Raw genomic sequence first — 20,276 nt, forward strand, 5'->3', positions numbered from 1 at the left:
TCATATAATAAATTTTTTGTTCTGCAACATAATTGAGATAACTTTTGCAGTTGTTACCTGAATCAGGGAGAGTGCTCCCTGAATATTTGGGGAAAAAGCAATGGGTATCCTGTAAGGGTTGTCCGCACGTCATACTTTCTATTTCTAAATTGGAGAAAGTGACTGAGGATATTTGAAATTCAATTATCGCAACCTTTTAATAATAAGGAAATAACTTTGGTACTTCAAGTGAAGGAACGTGAAGTAAAGATAACAATATATTGATGGATTAAGAGAAGAAGGATCTCAACTTTTTCGAGTTATTCGGATAATTAGTACTTCTAAGGGTCACGAAATTCTATTATGGAAAGTCTCATTGTGTTGAAGGAGTTGTAAATTTGCCTCTTATACAGTATTTGGAGAAGGGAAGGGGATAAGTTCTCTTGGAGTCCATCCGTTGACTGAGGGATAAGGCCGGAGGAGATCATTCCTAATTATGTAAGGCATTACGACTTTTTCTTATATATCTAACATGAATCATAACAGTAGAGTTACTTTCAGGAACACTTTGAACGGGAGTCGTAGTGTGCAAATTTGTACTGGCGTATTTCTTATTAGATATCGATGAACTCGGATAAGAGCGAATTATTAGCCTAATTAGACTATTTTACCCTGGGTTTGCAGTCTATAATCATGGTTCTTATTCAAACTTAATTATTTGTTGCCTAATAATAAGTCTTAATATTATATTACAATAATTATTATTTGATTTTGTAATGATTGTATCGATCATAATTGTTGGAATAAGTTTACAGGTAGGATTATATAATCATAAGAGCTTTTACTTTATATTTCTATACTTAACAACTATAAATAACTAAAAAATAAACACGTCTATTATTAAGAATGTAATGTAAATGAAGTATCTTATTTAAAAGATATGAAAAAATCAAATTTTATCATATTGACGCTTAGTTTACAGTCTAAAATTATGCCCCCTGTTCAAACTTAATTAATTGTTTGTTATCTTGAAGGTGTGTTATAATTTTATCTATCACAATTGTGCAAATAATTTTTTACGTTTTAACGGGAACAACTGATTTCTGACGATTGGACAGTATATTGCAACCTTGGGAGTAAGTTAGATATGGTACACTTAACAGTTGTGCATAAGTATAACTTTATGGATCCAATAGTCTTTTTAGAGTCATTTCAAGGGTATGCTCAGACGGTTAGGAGTAATGAATACCTCTAGGGAGCGATTTCAGGCATATCTCAATGAGTATATGTGGAGGAAGTGTCTCAAGGATATTAGTCCTTTTTGTAGAATTCTTGAGGACATTATGAACCAATATCCGATATGAGGTTCTTTCATATTTTTCTTAAATTTTTTTAAAGTTCATAAATTAGAATAATAAAAAATATATTCTTCATGATAAACTTAAAATTTTGGGAAAAAATATTTCCTCTATATATTTCTAAATATTGAAGACCGTATTGTTAGAGAGAAAAAAAAAAGAAAGATTCACGGGTCAAATTTAAGATCATAGGCTAAAAACGAGATAATATAAAAATAAATTTGAAATAAAACTTTTTTTTTCATATTTTACTTTTGAAAAATACTTTCTTTGCTAAAATTAAGCTACAACTTTAGAAGAGAAGACTATTTATATTTTGAAGGTTCCCCTATTTTTTGCTAAAGAGCTAGACTATAGTTCTAGAGTCAACCATCCGATTTTTATTAAAAAAAAATTTGCATTCTTCAGGTAAAAATCTGTATGTATTCTATATTTATTCAAATTATTGAAACTTTACAGGCAGTAAGAATCGAAGCTATACGCTTATCAGGGCCCTTGCAATATTGTACCCAGAAAACCATGGCGTCCCCATTTTTTGAAAATTATCAATTATCATGTATCAGTAAAAAATTTAATTTCTTTTCCTTACAGTTATTTGCCTCCCCACATTCATAAACTACCAACTCCACCTTAGGAAGGAATAAACCGTGGATGACATATTGAAGGAGTCATAGGAATGGGTATACCATCATGACACCGGATGCAATCCATTCCATTGCAAGCTGGAGTTGGTAGTTGGTTTCTCTTCCTCATTACTTTGCTATTTTTTCCTTCTCCCATTGTTTTTGCGTCCTCTCTCAGTTACCTTACTTTGATTTTTTCATAGTGATTAAGGTTTGCCACTAAGGCTATCTCTGTGTTGTTGGTCTCAAAATTCTTATTCATGCAATAATATGAGTTTTCCAGTTTCAATTTCTTCTTCTACATTGTTTTTGTCTTCAGTCTTTTCATTTATTATTTCTTGCTGGGTGATATTTTCTATGAATGGTCAATTTTCATTAGTTTTACGCCTTTTTGAAATCTATCTCGCGTAATCTTTGTAACCTGTCAGAAAAGTAAATTGAAAATTGCCTTAAGGTATTTGCAAATTCCATTAGAAAGATCCTACCATTGATGGGAAGGAATGTAGGAAGGATTTTTGGTGATTCCTTAACTAAGACGCTTAATGAAGAGCTCAGTTGTTTTTGGAGATGGGAAAATTGTTTCAAAATTGAGAAACTTCTGAGCTCCATTACTTGGTTAGGCTTATGCTGACCCACTGTTATTCCTTCAACTTAAAAAAAAAAAAGCTATATGATCAGGTAAGAGACCGTGTACCAACGTTCTTCAATATGAATTGAAGTTTCAGTTTCTTTGCATCATGTCAGTAAAATCTCGACACTCTATTTTTGCATTGAATGGATTGCCTTCTTTGTCTTTTAATTCTAATTTCACTCAGAAGACTAAGGGATTGAGGTTTCATTATAATTATTTGAGGTTTATAGCGGATTGCACAAGAGACGGATCTAACATCCATTAGATTGAGACCTAAAGTATCCCTAGTAATGAGAGCAACTTTTTCCAAATTCATCTGTTGGAAGGTTATTGTTCTACAGCTGTTTGAAACACTTACAAATATTGATAACTTAAACCAATCACTCTCAGAGTTTTTGATTATGTCCACTCCATTACACTTAAATGCTTGAGAGGCAGGAATATAGGAGGAGTCGTTTGTTACTATTGAAGTTTTTTTCTCTACCACCCATATCAGAGTAAGAACATAAATAGCACACCTTCTGTTTAGATGGCCAGGACTTCTTTGTAAAATACAAGATTTTACTAGACTTCATCTCAACCATTCTTGACGTGTATCAGTGAATTTATTCCTCAAAATGATGTTTGGACCCGCATAATCCATACTACAACCAAGACCAAGAGGGTGGGGTCTTCTCTTGACTACCAATAGCAATATTGGAAACTTGCTGAGTCATCTCGTTTGGAATGATTTCTAAAGCAATGCAAGCCAGTATCGGAAGTCTGAAATATTTACTTTTGAAATCTCGTCCTGAGAACATCCACCGTATTCTATGGGATAGAATGAAGTTATTCCGCTCAAGGCTCCCATTCGATCATATTGACTTGTAGCGTTAATCCTTTTATTTTTGAAGGACTCCCCCCAACTTTTAGGTAGATGATAATAATTTAGTGGTTCTTTTGAACCTAGTAAAGGGAGGATATTATCGATCTCCAAACTGAGTCAATTTTACTCCGATGATGACCTGATCTGTTCACCTCTTCAAAAAATTCCAGATGGGCCCATACGGAACTGTTCAGAAAATAGAAAAGCAATCTGTTGTTAGATTTTTTTATTTTATTTGAATAGCCCAAAAATCCCCAGAACTTCTGAGTCGTTTTAACTACGAAGAGGTAACTTTCCTCCTACATACTTTCTATGTGCAGAGAACCAATACCCTAGCAAGTTGATGGAGCATTAATCCTTGACCTTTAAACGCAATAAAAAGAGGCTAACATTGTAAGTGTTACCATCTTCTTTAATTATGGATAAAACGACTTTGTATTATTATTATTTTTTTTTTAAATAATTGTTCAACACATGAGTGGTCTCTATTGTTCCGGAATTCAATTTATTCTGTAGTTTATTTGATTATATTGATTTATTTTATTTGCATTTTATTCATAAAGGCTTCCGTTAGAGTTTTTGTTGGAACCATTTAAATGTACCAGAGGATTTTTGATGTTGTTTTCGGTAGAAAGGTCCTCAAAATAAATATATAAATATACATACATATATGTCTTCCAAAAAATATGATTTACATCTATACGTAATTAATTTGTTTGTCTTTTTGAATAATCGACATTCGTTTATTTTTGATGGAGAAAATAGAATATGAGTCATTAAGGGTCAATGTACTTAACATTGTTGGAATACAAAACATGACTCGTCTTTATTATTCAAAATAAGAATAAGTTTCAGTCAAGGCTAGTTTTATATGGTAAATAATAAAATAAAATAAAGATTTTGTAAAATAGCTTGGCATAGGGTCGATAGCAAGTGCCCCGAGGCCCTTTCTATAATCGATAAAAACTACAATCTCTCTTTTTTTGATACAAAAACTAAATTATTAGATGGAGAGTCCATCCTTCAACTAAGAGTAGAAAAATATACTTCATGGAGAAGAAATCTTATAAATTTATACCAAAATTGAAGGGTTGGCATACCTCTTTAAGGTAAAGGAAAAAATTAATAAAATAACATAATAGTGAAGAATAGGGGATAGTGGTCGACATAACGAGGAGCAACCTTTAAGGGATATCTCTGATGTAGCATTATAGTTGTGAAAAATATGACTGGTCTGTATTTGAAAAATAGGAACCGAAAGTTAATATGGTCACCCTGACCATTTGAAAAATAATTGGGAGCAGATGACCTTTACCTATCATGATATTTTATTAGATAAGCCACATTGAACCATGAGATAAAAGAAATAAACACAAATCCCAATCCAATATCTAACAAGGATATTGCCGAAATTACTACGCTGTAGATCCTAATTTATGCTCCGAGTCCAACAAGAACTTAAATTTATAAATTCCCAAACCAATCATCCGTGTTACGATCCTTTTTATGCATGAACTCACGCACTTTAGACTTAGATTTTCCATCCTCAGGAATGAGATAATAATGATAACAGTTTTGGGAATTAAAAAAACCCGTGCTAGAACCTCTATACTTCCCAATTATTTGAGGATGTTTGGTTTTCTGATATTTTAGCCTTCTGGACACTTGTTTAAAGCATAACTATAAATTCTTGTATAAAATACAATAAAATTGTCTACCTTTTCCCTTGTCCCATTTATAATACTATGCTCATTCTATTTCCAAATTTGCACACCCAGCCCGATGGGTCTTCGTCTTAGTGAAGAAATCTCTATGTCCCAAAGTAATTTAGTCCGATACCGAAATTAATTTTGTTACATTAGACGTAACCATGTCCTACAAAACCGTAAGAGTAAACACAATCTAAGATCCAAACAAGAGTGTAAATAATATACTCCAAGACATTATCTCAGAGTAGAGGGACATAACATATAAAATATTCATCAAATTTCTATGAGATTTGAATATCACACATAATTCTGGTAAAGATTAAATTAATTTTAAAAATTCTCAGAATTAAAAAAAAAAAGGGATCAGAAAAGAAAATACAACTAAGCTCAGCCTCAAAGACGTTGAACTTAGTAGAATGTCAAGGAAATTGAATGCCTTAAGTGCAGAAATAATGAACAAAATCATTTGAATATCGGGAAAATAGGATTAAAAATTACTCTAGAGGTTCGAAAGTGGGCAATACATACTGAAGTTATGGAGGGTTTACAAGGGATAATAAGCACTCGTACAAGGCAGCGGTTGGAATGTCAAGAAGGAAGGAGTATGAGAAGTCTGAAGGATACGATATGTGCATTAGAAGGGGTTCAGTATGAATACATAATGTGGAATTGCTTAGGGATACTGGTTGTAATGGTGTAGTTGTAAACAAATATTTTGTTGATCAAGTTGAATATACAGGGAAATTTGGGCAAGTTTTATGAAAGCATTTGACGTCAAGAGGTATTTAAAATCGAGAAAGAAGAGTTGGTGAGATTACAAAAAAGTGACAAGTCATTGGATAAATTGAGGAGAGCGGATTGTAAGGATGGAAAGGAAAGAAGGATAACCTTTGAATTTATTAAAGGAATAATATATATAATATTTAAATACATTGGAGAAAGTAAATATCAATTAATTGTACCATCAATATTAAGAAGAGGGGTGGATTCTATAGCACATGACTCTATTATGGGAGGACATTTAGGTATTACAAAAACTGAAGATAAAATTCAAGCAGGATTTACTGACTTCAAATCCATCATAACGTTGTCCGGTATGTTAAATCGTGTGATACTTGCCAAATAACGATCTCAAAATAAAAATTCCATTGATTAAAATGCCGATCATATATACTCCGTTCAAAAGAGTAGCCATCGATCTAATAGGCCCTATAAGTCCTCCGTCTAATAAAAGACATAGATATATAATAATGATGGTGGACTATGTAACCAGATGCACTAAGGCAATTGTCTTAAAGAATGTAACAATGGAAGCAGTTGTAGAATTTCTTGTTGGAGTCTCTAGTCTTATCAGACGTTGGGACTTAATTTTTCTATGAATATATTAGGAAGATATCTCGATTTTTATCATTGAAGAAATAATCACTACCCCATATCATACTATGTGAAATGGCTTAGTTGAGAGATTTAATGGTACATTGAAAGCCATCTTGACAGTGCCATGTTGGGAAAGACCAAAATTGTGGAATCGATTTATTAATCCATTATTATTGGCTTACAGAGAGGCGCCTAAGGATAGCAATAGGTTTGCTCCGTTCAAACCTCTAGACGGTGGAACATTTTGAGGAAAGATGCAAATACTGGAGGAATTATAGATTGTTGAATTATAACATGTTGGAGGCGCAATAAAAAATCTTTATTTATTTATTTGAATTGAGAGATGCACTAGAGGAAACTCTCGAAATTACGAAGAGGGAGTTGGAAAAATCACAAGGCAAGTATAACATTATTATGATAAACGAACCAAAAACAGGAAATTTTAGAATTGGGGAGCGGATTTGATTTTACTTCGAAGTGAAAGTAACAAATTGTTTATGCAATGGAAAGGTCCGTATGTAATAACTTGAGTTATCGAGGAGAACAACTACAAAGTAGTAGTTGGGGGAAAAGTATTTCGTATTTTTTGCTTTACTTCAATGCTTTATAAGAAGTGTTACAATAATTCGATTTAGGCCAAATATGCCCCGTTCTGTTCGATAACGTGTTGCAAACGAGAATCCAACTTCATAATGATCTTCTCGTAGAACCCCTTTTCCCTATTGATAAAAAAAACTCTGGACACCAATTTTCACAGACCTCTCTTGAAGCCAAATTTTTACACCCAAGGACATTGACCATAGACCAGAACAGGTGGTAGTCATTTAGTGCCAGGTCTACACTGTAGGTTGGATACATAAGAACTACCCATCCGAGCATTTGGAGCACATCATAAAAGATGGTTGCAGCCTGGCATTGTCTTATTGAAATTCAATTTATTTCTTCCCCTGACGCATGGCACGTCATTCACCTCCAATACACCCGAACAAAATCGCTCAAACCACTCTTGTGGAAATAAATACAGTTCTGCTACGACGTTTCCATGAAACCAAGAATGAATATCAGAGAAAGGAATATGCGATTCTTTGAAATCATCTTCTCTGATACTGTTAAAAGAATCATAATTGAAGATTATTTCAATAGATTCTCCTCCTTCGAGTCTTCTCAAGTACAATACTTATTCATGAGCATCAATTAATATTTTTTGCAATTTTGATTTAATGTCCATATTCCGCACTAAGGTTTTTAAGTTAATCTCAAAAAAATATAATTACGTGACAGAAAAAATGACTCCTTATGGAACATAAGCAAACGTAATTATCTAAAATGTAATTTTTTTGTCGTATACAAACAAGCATTGTAATTAATATATTAAGTAATTTTCAATTAAATTTTTTGACTCAAATTTTAATATTTAAAATATTATTTTATAGCAAAATATATAAAAAAATTTACCGAAAGCATTATCTACATAGGAACTATGAATAACTAGATTAACATATGATCAGATATTTTTAAACCAGTTTTTGGATACGATTAACAGAAACAAATTAAAAAATATTACTTTTCATACATTGCTCGTACGGATAAATGAATTTACAATGTATAAAGTTTTGTAGTTTGTAAGTAAAAAATGATGCGAATAGACGGCAGGAGCGAGACATATGGTCCCCCTGAATTTAGACCCTTGTTAATATCAGCTGCCTGCTATATGATTGTGAGAAGAAAAAATGAATTACTGCTATAAAGAGAACCTCCTACTTTCAAAATAGCATTACTTGAAGGAAACTATTATTATTATATTTAAATTCATAAATTTTTTTATTATGCACTTTTAGAACAATTTACACAAAAGATGGACGATAATTATTCGGTCATAGGGGTATGCTAACACCATTATGACCGAATAAATCATGAACAAAAAAGAAGGAAGAACACCCACAACAACTTATTTTATTTTCTAATATGTCAGAATGATATTCATTCATTTTCTTTAAAATTTTAACCATTTAAAAAGAACTAATATGGATATTATATATATTAGCTAGGTTTTTTTGACATGATTTTCAAAAATATTGATCTTCTAATTTGATATAATTCAGAAGAAAGTTAGTTGAGTAAGTATGCAATGTACACAAATAAATTAAATACACCCACGATAAAAGCTTTAATATTATTTAATTCTGAAGAGTTATAAAGGAATACGTAATTGATTACTTTGCATATTTAAGGTACTAATCTAGTAGTTAAACATAGTTTTAGAAAAGAAAACTAGTCAAAGGACTCCTTGAATGAGATATACACAAACTAAACGATCTTTATATAGTATTAACTTACTGGATAATGCCACATTTAAACCTATACTTTTGGCACTCATAAATTTATTTTATTCCTCTAGTTAAATTTGATACTTAGATTAATAATTTTGTACATTAAAGTGAAGAGTCTAGGGCAAACGTCCCAATGTCCCTAAAAACGGAAGAGTAGATATCTACCTATTTTTTTTCTTAATTACTTTATGTCAGAATTCCCCCTACATCTAACTATATAATAATTGAAAAAAATACAATATGTTCCTTGAATTGGTCAAATAGAGTTGCATTAATAAAGTATAATTAAACATGAGAGTATTATGACTCGATTTGACCTAGTAATTGTCTTTGAAATCCATATACATGGAGTATATTTCCTTCTTTAGGAACGACTGAGCGACGAAGCTTTGCATATTAAGTTCAAGAGAATCATTTTTCCCAAGTCCATTATCCATTGAGCTACGTCACTCCATTATCAATTATTTATTTGGGGAGAGAGATTACCGCAAATATTTAATGTTCTTTATATAAAAAAAGACAATTTTACATTCTTGATCCGACCCCATTAGACCTCTCTCCAAAATAATAAATAAATCAGTATATTTTATAATTATTATAATTTGTGCATGCGTTTAATTTATTCATTCCCATATAAATAATTCAGACCTATATAAGAACCATTGCCTTAGTTGAAGATAATTTATAATATTTAGGTAATGTTCCTTAAAGGAAATATTTTATATCTTAACATATTGATTTAAAAATGTCATCCCTCATGTAATTTTTTTTATTCTTAACAATTTAGCTTTTTTTACTTTCCAGATTTTTTAATCCCTAAAAAGTAATTCTAAAATTTATTTTCAAAATATAATAATAATATTTTTACAACTAATTTTGAATTTCGAAAAAAAACATATTGCTAGAACTTTAGTTATTCAAAAAAAATAGGAATGAATAATTTTGGATTAAATATATTTAGAGAAAAATATATCAATTTTTCAGAGAAAATTGTCCAAATCACAAGTACTTAGTTATTTTATTAAGTTCTTAATAAATTGTTGTCAATAGCTCATTCATTGCTTTTATTAAACATTTCACACTTTTGGCATGGTATTAAAAAATATTTATTAGTTCTTAAAAATACTAACTTATCAACACATTGAGTCAAACGAATGTACGCAATGGCGGCAGAATCCTCTCCAAGGAGATGTACCAAAGGATTAATAATATTTATATTTGTGGTTCGAAAATCTTCATTTTTGCCTAAAACTTGAAAAAAAAAGGAAAATATCTAGTATAAGTACATAAAAACTTTATTGAAAAGGTCAAGCAAATCTATATAATTGACCATTGCAAACATTCAGTTACATTGTCATATTTTTCCACAACTTTTGAAATTTAGCTTTCTTTTAGGAATGTGGCAAATTGCTTCAACACTTTAAAATCTTTCTAAACTTTTCACCTTCTCCAATAATAGACCTGAGTATTCATATTATAAAAAAACGGAGAAAATAGAAATTGCAGTCGTGTTTATTTACATCAACAAAAGTAGCAACCCTACATATCTCTATTATTTATCACAATCTTTATTAACAATTTATAGCGCCTATAATTAGAGTTGTATAGAATATGAGCTAAGGGTGTGCGTTATTTTTTTCTAGTTGCCAATCTGAAGAGTTTTTTTTTATTTTTCAAAGCTGATATTCATCATTCTTTTGTCCTTATTCAATAATTATTGAATACAGAATATCTTAGTATAAGTAATCACGACTGTGTGTTGTTATGAATGAATATAGCACGAAGGATTAGTTGGGGATTGATAATTATAAGTCCTTGTTGGAAGAGTAGAATTGATAATCAACATCAGATCCTCAAGGTTGATAACAGCTTTAGAAAATAAAAACATTTTCACATTACTAACACAAAAAAAAAAGTCACACGAGTGCAAGTCATATTTTATACAACTCTAAAATAATATAAGACAGAAAAAATAGCTTTGTTGAGCGTAAAATAATCAAAAATAATTTTATTTGGCTTTTCTAAATGAAAGTGATTGTTTTCTTTTCCTTATTAGCTTTTTCTGTCATGCCATTGACCAACATACAACCAATAATAAAAATATTAGTTGAAGTTGAAAAATACTATTATATTCATGGCAAAACTAAATATTTTAACATACCATTAAATTATGGAAAAATAATGTGTAACAAGTGCACAAACCGGCAATGTATATATATATATAGGTCAAAATAAATAACTTACTGTTATCAAAATAAAATTTATGATATTCTAATCCTTCCACCAAGTTGCCAAGGGCTTCTGGATCAAATGAAGTCAAAGATGAATCACATAGTCGTCTGAAATTATAAATATATATTTTATCGGTATTAACTATAAATTGCATTTATGTAGCTATATATATTTGAATAATTAGAGTTGTTTCCTATATTTATAATACAAATAGAATGAGATAAAAATAAATTAAACATTACAAACTACCATATAATAATAAAAATATGACATACGTGAAAGACTCGAAATCACCGCTACCTATAGCCTCTAAAAGAAGTTCTGTGCATCGAATAATTTCATTTTTCCTAGCTGAAAAAAAAAAATATGCGTGAAAATATTGGGAAGGTGTGAAATCGTTAATTTACCAGATATATTTGGATCTCCTTGACTGTTAGAATTTCTAATTTGCAGAGAACTACTATTCTTAACATGGCTTAACTTCATATCTGAAAAAACCAAAAAAACAAACAAAAAACTAAACTAAACGATATAACGTGCAAAACTTATTTTTATACAAAGACTTTGAGTATCTACTCCAATCTATTATTGCTTTCTAAACTAGTCTGCAGTTGCAGTTATTTTAAAACGTACCAGATGTAATCCTTAGACCTCCGATTATTTCGTCTTTAGGCAATATAAAGAATATATATATATTTTTTTAATATTTATGATGTCGCTGTTTTATACTATAAAAATAGTTAATTGTGAAAATTTCTAATTTTTTTGTATAAAAGTTAATCTATTTAGTTAAAGAAACAAAGGTAAAAGAAGAATGATAGGGATACATTAAAACACCCCGTAGCCACTTGAAAGGGAGGAGGAAGGCTCAAGACCACATATATCCCCGTCAAAAATTATTCTTAGTTCATAATTTGTAATAAAATTTTGTGACCCTGGCTAGAATCAAACTATTTGAATCATGTGATTCAAAAACCATTCGATTCAGTAAGCGAAAACACTCGACAATGCCCAATTTATGAATTAATCAGATTAGTATTGAAAGAATCAATGGATGATAATATTTATCAATAATTAGCTATTGGAATTAAACTTACAACATAATACTCTTGTACAAATACGAACTGAAGGATAGATTCTATAGCTTTAATAATTAATTTAATGTACTTTATACAAAACTGACAGTCCTAAAACTGATTAAAAAAAGAAGAAATTAATTTGAGAGACGTCATCAAGCTTTTATGACTAAACCAGGCCACTAGACTGATACTGTACTGGACAGTACTACTCTTTGCAACCCTAAATAAGGACTGTCACAACAGTTGTTCCCTATCATCATTATGATCAAGTGTTTTTCTCTCCTTTGTCACTATTTATAACTCCTATTATTTTTAATTATAGAGACATTTTTTACTGAAGAAATAAAATTAGAAGGCACTAATGTCATCCACAGTGGTAAAGCTGAATTTATTTCTAAGATATCTTATTTTGACGACATTATTGAAAAAAATATTGTACTATAAAACAACTTTAAGAAGCACTTTAAAAACTGTTAAAGGAAATTAAAGATGGTAATAATTTATTTGTGTGGAGATACAATTTTCTCAGGAAATTAATATTCCAAATTAGTCACACGCAATTTAGTAATTAAGTAGAAAATTCCCAATTAACTAAGTTTTGAAATTGCAATGATATTAAGTTCTTTGATGAAATTTTATTGAATTTAAAAAATCCCTTATATTTTCAATCTAATTCAAATGAACTATATTATATGAATATAACAGCCGAATAAACTAGTGATTATCAATAATAGAAGTTCCCGTTATCTTGAGAGTCCAAGATTGTCTTACACTTTTTCAATGATAATGTATTACATACTAGAGTCCATACAGCACGCAGGGCTGCAGAGTCGGAAAATAAAGTGCCTAACTCTGACTCCAGTATTTGGAATGTCATCGACTCCAACAGACAATTTTTTAATAATATATTTAATAGCCTATATAAGTATTTGATATGTAATTAATTGCAGCGATTAGGTTCTTGCACTTAGGAATCATTATTCACTTCTTTACCTATTGAGTTACTTCTTTTATTCTATTATATACAAGATAGTATATTCGAAATGACTTTGCATAAAATGTAACGCAACTTAAAAAACATAAATAAACACGCAACTCTTCATCACCTCCTAAGATTTTAAGGGAATATACATAAGGTTTTAAATGACATTAAATCTTTAAAAAAAAAAAAAAAAGCATATATATATACACAATTAAAAATCAATATTAAATTTAACAGTTTTCTTTCTATTCCGATCACTCTTCCTCAATATTCTATATTCCATGTTTTCTTTTCCAGATTTGAGATTCTCAAATAATATCCCGGATTTGTTTAGCCTTAGGAACTTCCCATTTCGAATCAATTCACGCTTGTTCTTAATCAATATATATGTTTTCCCATGATCTCAGATGTCTTTGATCACGGCTTCAGAGTCCCAAGTTTGGGAAATAGGTTTTTGTCCCAATACATTGTTCCCAATCTTGAACTCTGAGAGAGAGCACCGTTTGAATTCTAGGTAGTTATTGTTTTCTTTCATTTTTTATAAACATCGTTTGATTCAATTTTTTCATAAGCATTAGGTAGTGCTAGTAATTAACCACGGGGTCTTCTGCCGAACATCATTTGCGCCGGACTAAATCCATCTGCCGTGGGTGTATTTCTCTAAGCAAATAATTCTGCTTCTATATTGGTCTTGTCAGTTTTCTTGATGATTTACTTAACTGACTTGACTGCTTGCTTGATTTTATCCATATCTTTATTTAAGCATTGAACTTTGTTCACTAAAACATTTGGAAACCCTTCCGTGATGACTGATAATCTTTTCAAATCATCTATACCTATGAGAAACTCTATTTTCATAGACAATGTAATTATAACATCAACCATAATACTTTTTCCACTTGAATGTTTAACTTCAAGTTGAACAATTCCCTCACATTTTATAGGATAATTACTTGCATTGAACAACCGTTGATTTGTGGTAGTGTAAGGAAATCCATTTTCTCTTATATAAGTATAGGAAATTATACTCTTGCTTGAACCTGTGTCCGGCAATGCCATACTCTCAAAATGTTTCAAGCATCCTTTGAGACTAGATTCAACTTTCAATTCCATCCTTTTCAAAGACATCGATCCTTTGATATGATTAATATAAATTTTTGATGATGAATAACGTTCTGGACTGTTCACTCTTGAGGTATATCGACTATTGGATTTTGTATGAAATTTTGAATTTGGATTTGTCTTAGTAAGACAAAAGGAAGACAAATGTCCTGGTTTTCCACATTTGCAACATGTAATTGATTCTCTACGAGGGCAATCTTTGATATGACTAGTACTTCCACATCGCTTACATATCTTTCTTACATTTTATCCTTTTTGAAGAAGTTACTTTTCATCTTATTTGATGTATGAGATATAGGATTAATTGACATTTGAGATGATGTAATTGCCTCGTATACACGACCTGTGCGCTTGACTTCTTCTCTGGTGGGATTTCCTTAACTTAGCAATTTTTTTCTTAGTTCATTGTCTGTAGTTCCATTAACGTAACGAAACGTGGAGATCATCAACATTAATCTCATATAGATTAGCCCGTGCTCCTTCTTGTTCCAAGTTTGCAACAAAATCGGCCCATGATTGTCCAGATCCTTTGGAATATTGAAAAAAATCTAATCTTCTTTGGAATGGAGGGTACAGATAAAGAAATTCATCCTCTAAAGCTTTTACACATCCATCTTCAACTTCAGAAAAAACAGGAGTAGCGCCTTGTATATTAAGACTTATTCTCGCTCTCAGACTAGCATCAATTCTCTTGTTGAACATGCAGGGGGAAATTTATCAATTGAATTTTGAGTATAGTAATTCTTGAAACTTTTTACCCATTCAGCTTATTCATGAGAATTATGATCCTTTGTTAGATTGAAAGGTAGTGAAGAGTTGTCAATATGGATAATGCCACTAGAAGGTTCGGGTGGTTTATTTAAAGTTCGTTCATCTGGTTGCTCATTCAAAGACATAGTATCTAAAAGCTTATCCAGCGTCTCTTGATATTTTGTATTATATTCCTCCGATTGGCTATTGTATTCATTTGTTTGATCTGGATCTATGTCCATCAATTCCATATAATGATCCTCCAATGATTCATAGGCTTTTTGAAAGACGAATCCTTGCTTAATCTAGGAATAATTTACCTTCAGATGTTTTCCGAGCTAATAGGGACTTACACAAACTGTTTATGCTATTAACAGCTCTGGTTACTTGAGCCTTATTACTAGGTGATCGCTTCCTTAAGTCATCACCTCGTCCAACCATTTTCACTTATCAATTTTTATAACTTAAAATACACTTAGTATTTTTTTTTAATTAAAGTTTTTAAAGATTCTTAACTGTAATTATTAGTAATTACCCACTGTGCCATAATATGTAATTAATTGCAATGATTATGTTCTTGCACTTAGGAATTATTATTCTCTTCTTACCCTTATGAGTTACTTCTTTTATTCTATTATATACAAGATAATATATAAAAAATGACTTTGCATAAAAGGTAACGCAACTTAATATACATAAATAAACACTCAACTCCTAAGTACTTGTCATTTGAATCTAGAGACTTTAAATACAGATCTAATTTATAGCCCGTGTGAAAATATGAGAGGTGTGAGATTTGGAACGAAGGATAAAAAAGTCGAATTTTACGCAGCTGATATGATAACAATGTACTCTGGTACAGTTGAGGAAATTAAATAATCTATAATAAGTACACAATAAATTATTGAAGAATTCACCCTGGGCTCAGATTTGACAGTTTACTTTCAGAAGTCAAAAATTGTGTCAAGCTGTGGTATTAAGAACTTTGAAGTGGTTCCATTCCTTAAAATATTGGGTATTATGATGACCTTGAACAAAAGTGTGACAATTGAGAACCAAAGAGTAATCCAACATAGAAAAAGGAATGCAATATCGAGATATGCAACTCTAATTGGAAGAAATATCCCCACTAGAATCTATATATGGAACACGCTTACTTTAACAAAAGTCAGCCATCTTTTGAGGTTCACTCCCTTCTCAAATAAGTTTTCTATGAGAATGGAACAAGTTTGTAGTAGTTTTTCCATTCCTTCTGGACCATCCAGGATAATTAAATGGAAGCGGACAATAGCTCCCAAAAAGTACAGTGGATCAGAATTGATCGCCTTCAAATAGTTTTGGAAGGTCATGCCATTTTATTGGTTCAAGAGATTAATGGAAAGGGAGTAGGTGTGGGGTAGGATTTTCAAGAACAATTGAACAGGATAATAGGTCATACAATTAAAGAGATTGAAGGGGAAGGCCCAAACTGAGAGGTAAACCGAGGAATAACAATGAAAACCCTACCAATAATGGAATGGCAAGAACCAGTAAAAGCTAATGAAAGGCTTACGTGCCTAACTGACTCGTCAATTAGGAACAAAATAGATTTTGTGGGATAAGGTCTTTAATGACATATCAAATTATAATTTTAGGGAAAAATTCGAGAGCGCAAGTTTTAGTGGAGCAAAACAAAAAAAAGAATAAAGAAGAGAATATGGAACTAGAAACAGTTAATTTTTTTAATTAGAGGATTGTAGATCAGGTAAAAAGAAAAATTGCACCAGAGGACATGAAAATCAAGGCTACACTGCTATTAAGTTCTCTGGGGTGTGGTTGGGTGGATTTCTCTCTATACTGGTTAAAGTATAGGGTAATTACCAGCACACTTTCTTTTGTTAATATTCACGGCAAGACTCATGAGGAGTCATTTTTTTTTTTGGAAGGGAACTAGAGACCACGAGACATTTTTAATATGAATGCAGTGAGGACCATTTGGCCTTAGTGATATATGGGAACCATAAAATATTTTTGGAGTAAACAGTTTATGCTATATTTATAATGGCCCCAAAACCGAATTAATTAATTTTATTAAAACCAATAACAAACGGTGTACGAAAACCCCCTCCTCGTGAATTAATTTAATTTTAACAGTTAAGATTATGATAAATGTGTTGTGAGATTGTGATAATAATATGAATAAAGTATAATAAAAGGTGGTTGTACACGCAAAAAATAGCAAATGAAATGTATCTCTTGCTTACACATTCATAAGTTTCTGAACATAATTTATCGACTCGTAACTGAGGAACAACAATACATACAACCTCTCACTGCAAAGTTACTCTTTACTCCGATGACATTGACTACTCACAAAATTAAGTAATGAACTAGCAGGGGTAGTAGCGATGAGTTTAGACTTTCGAAATGTTCGGGAATTGTGATTATATAGACTATAAAGTACGTTGGAAATTTGTGAACTAAACTTATATATGAGCTAACTTTAAAGTTTCATAAATTAATAGTACTAAATAACTATAATTTATAACCATTTAGAAAAAAACTTTACGAACACTCAAGGTAATACTTATTAATAGGTATTGTTTACATAACTTATAATAACTTTTGTAGCCAGAGTCAGAGTTTGTATATATTTTCCTACTCCTTACTCAAACTCCACAGCTTTGAACCATGAAATAAGTCTTATCAATTGAATGAATATCAGTGGGTTATAAATCAGAGATTTGTTCGTTTTTGACGTCAAAGACACTGAAGGACTAAAATCCATATAATAATTTTCTTGGAGAAGGAAATGAAGTGGAGTTGAGTTGACTTCAGTAGGAAATGACTCGAGAGTTTCAATGGAGGAGCTGTTTATTGAGGATGAAAACACCATAACGAGGTTTTTTATTCGTAATTTCTGTCTCTTTATGGCACTCCTCAGTTCTGGCTCCTCACAGTAATATTTGGAGTATATGATAACTCCAGACAAGATCCAGAACAACTTCTGTAATCTTGAGCCTATGGACGATCATGATTTACAAGCTGGAAGTCCTGAACATAGAGCTTGATGTTAAGGGGCATCTGTACAATGAGCAATTCCTCCATAAAAGTAAATAATATCCATCTAGTGAGACATGAGAACCTCGCCCAAAGCGACCAGATTCCTAAAGAGAAATATCAAAGTAGGAGGCGGGAGGAAAGATATCTAAATGAAATTATATTAATTCATAGGTGTTGGCCATGACATCACACATTACGGAGGGTCACAATTACATATCAGTTATATCTAAGGTTGATAATTTTGTTAAGAATACAAAAGCGTTCGAGGTGAAAAGAAGAAAAACTTATGGCATCATTGATTAAATAATATATATCTTCTTCTATCAAGAACGTTATCATTCCTACCTATGTTATTCAATATTAATATAATATTAAATACTGATAGTCGATAGAGAACTGAATAAAATGCCTAAAGTAACGTCACCTTCTCTCTGTATTTCTGAAAATGGAGGTCCAGGAATTTGAAAAATACTTACCGGATGAGAAACAGATGGCTTGTCGGATTTATCGATATAAATGTGCCTTTAATCCAATGTCTAGAATTACACGCAACTCATTATCCTCATCTCATAACAAGAGTATGGATATTCATCTATAAAATCCAGTTAACGATGAATACATCAAGTCAGATTTTCACTTTGATCTCACAAAGATGCTTATTGCATGTAACATAACCGTATCCATTCCTAATCATCTTACGTTCAAAAAATTTATGGAGAAATACACGGGTAAGTTCTTCTGTTCCCGAAGAACCATCATAAAATTAATAGAGGATGTTGGTAATGATGTCATTTATAGAAATACCCCCATTGTAAATTGTGAAGTTAAGATAATTTTCAGCATGATTAGAGTCATCCATACCAAATAACGAAATGGAACTCTGAATTTTGTACCATACAACAGTAAGTATTCAATTTTTTTAAATCAAATAATAAAATATGATTCTATTTTAGGTAAAATTATCAAGAACTATGATACACAGCTCTTAAAATGGCAAAAAAAAAAGTGCTTAAAGTCACAAAAACGGAAGTAGTAGCTTTGGATGGGTCGCAAATAGTTTGTCCGACATTAGTTTCTCCCCTTAAAGACTTGGGTATGATCATTAGGTTTTTCAATATTACATAGTCAATAAATATTACTTTTTTATCACTTAAGGATTAGCTATGGTTGATAAGCTCCAAGAAAGAGTGTTCAGAAAACTCATAAAAGGCAAAAACAACTGCTTAAATGGTCACAACAACGGGGGTAGTTACATTGGGTGTAGCATTATAATTAGCAATAATTAGTATGTTGTTATACAATCATAAATGACGGTGAAAATATCTTTTTTGATGCTCTTAATAAGGAGTAATATCGCAGGACATTACAACATAATTAGCTTTTGCTTTAAATCTTTAAGATGGATTTATTTCTAACATTTTTTTATTAGTATATTTATTGTCTAATTTTATGATTTGACATTTACTTTATCATTAATAATTATTTAGATCTCATCCGTTGAGATATATTTACCATGTGCACAATTGTATATAGCAGCTTCCACATTAGGAAAAAAGGGCGAGGATCTTTTTGATTAAACTCCACATCTGGCTTGTGTTTAGCAACTTAAAGTTATGACAAATTTAACTGAATTCATGTCAGAACAAGAAAATATTATTTGGATCAATCTATTATTTCAATATTCTGTAAATATAATTTATTGTTATAATTAGTTATATGATTACAATTGTTTAATCTTGTATATTTAACATAAATGTATGATGGTTTATTATTTAGTATACAGATTATATTTAATTTAAGCCTACTTTTTAAACTTGGAGCTTCAAATATATTTCAAAATACTCTACTTTGTCGTTTCATTAGTTATTATTCTGAGAGTATGGTTCAAAATGAAATACAATTTCATGAAGTGTCACGTTTTCAAATCTACTGTAACGGATAAAAACCGTCTAAGTAGTATATCTTTATTTAACATTTTTCTAATAAATACTTTCGTTATACCCTCAAAAATATTAATAAAGTAGGCAGCTGATAATCACATGAGTATTTTAAATAATGATACCAAAAGTCTTTCTCCCCCCTTCTCCTTGCACGCTTTTTCCTCCTCATCTTTCTTTTTGCATGCACCCAATTCTTATTTTTGGACTCCAAAGGAAAGGAGGAAAGGGATAAACCTCCTTCCTTAACTTGATTATCT

The 20,276-nt window shown here is 31.1% G+C and overlaps 1 protein-coding gene and 1 long non-coding RNA gene across 5 annotated transcripts in view; one reads left to right on the plus strand and one right to left on the minus strand.

The window, feature by feature from the left end:
• Window positions 1-20,276, minus strand: part of CaMKII (Calcium/calmodulin-dependent protein kinase II) — a 46,369-nt gene that overhangs the window by 1,541 nt on the left and 24,552 nt on the right. For 2 of the 4 annotated variants that reach the window (XM_040722224.2, XM_040722225.2), the window contains exons 9-13: window positions 11,738-11,770; window positions 11,512-11,592; window positions 11,380-11,455; window positions 11,117-11,211; window positions 10,003-10,123 (exon numbers count right to left, since the gene is read on the minus strand). In XM_040722224.2, the coding sequence (XP_040578158.1) occupies window positions 10,003-10,123; window positions 11,117-11,211; window positions 11,380-11,455; window positions 11,512-11,592; window positions 11,738-11,770 (406 nt within the window). The remainder of the gene's footprint in view (window positions 1-10,002; window positions 10,124-11,116; window positions 11,212-11,379; window positions 11,456-11,511; window positions 11,593-11,737; window positions 11,771-20,276) is intronic. The other 2 variants (XM_071892304.1, XM_071892303.1) reach the window with 1 other exon arrangement.
• Window positions 11,590-19,925, plus strand: LOC139906844 (uncharacterized). The gene is made up of 2 exons (XR_011782880.1): window positions 11,590-19,172; window positions 19,235-19,925. It is a non-coding gene; the product is annotated as an uncharacterized lncRNA (long non-coding RNA).

This window comes from Lepeophtheirus salmonis, chromosome 12 (genome assembly GCF_016086655.4).
Source record: "Lepeophtheirus salmonis chromosome 12, UVic_Lsal_1.4, whole genome shotgun sequence".
NCBI lineage: Eukaryota > Metazoa > Arthropoda > Copepoda > Siphonostomatoida > Caligidae > Lepeophtheirus > Lepeophtheirus salmonis.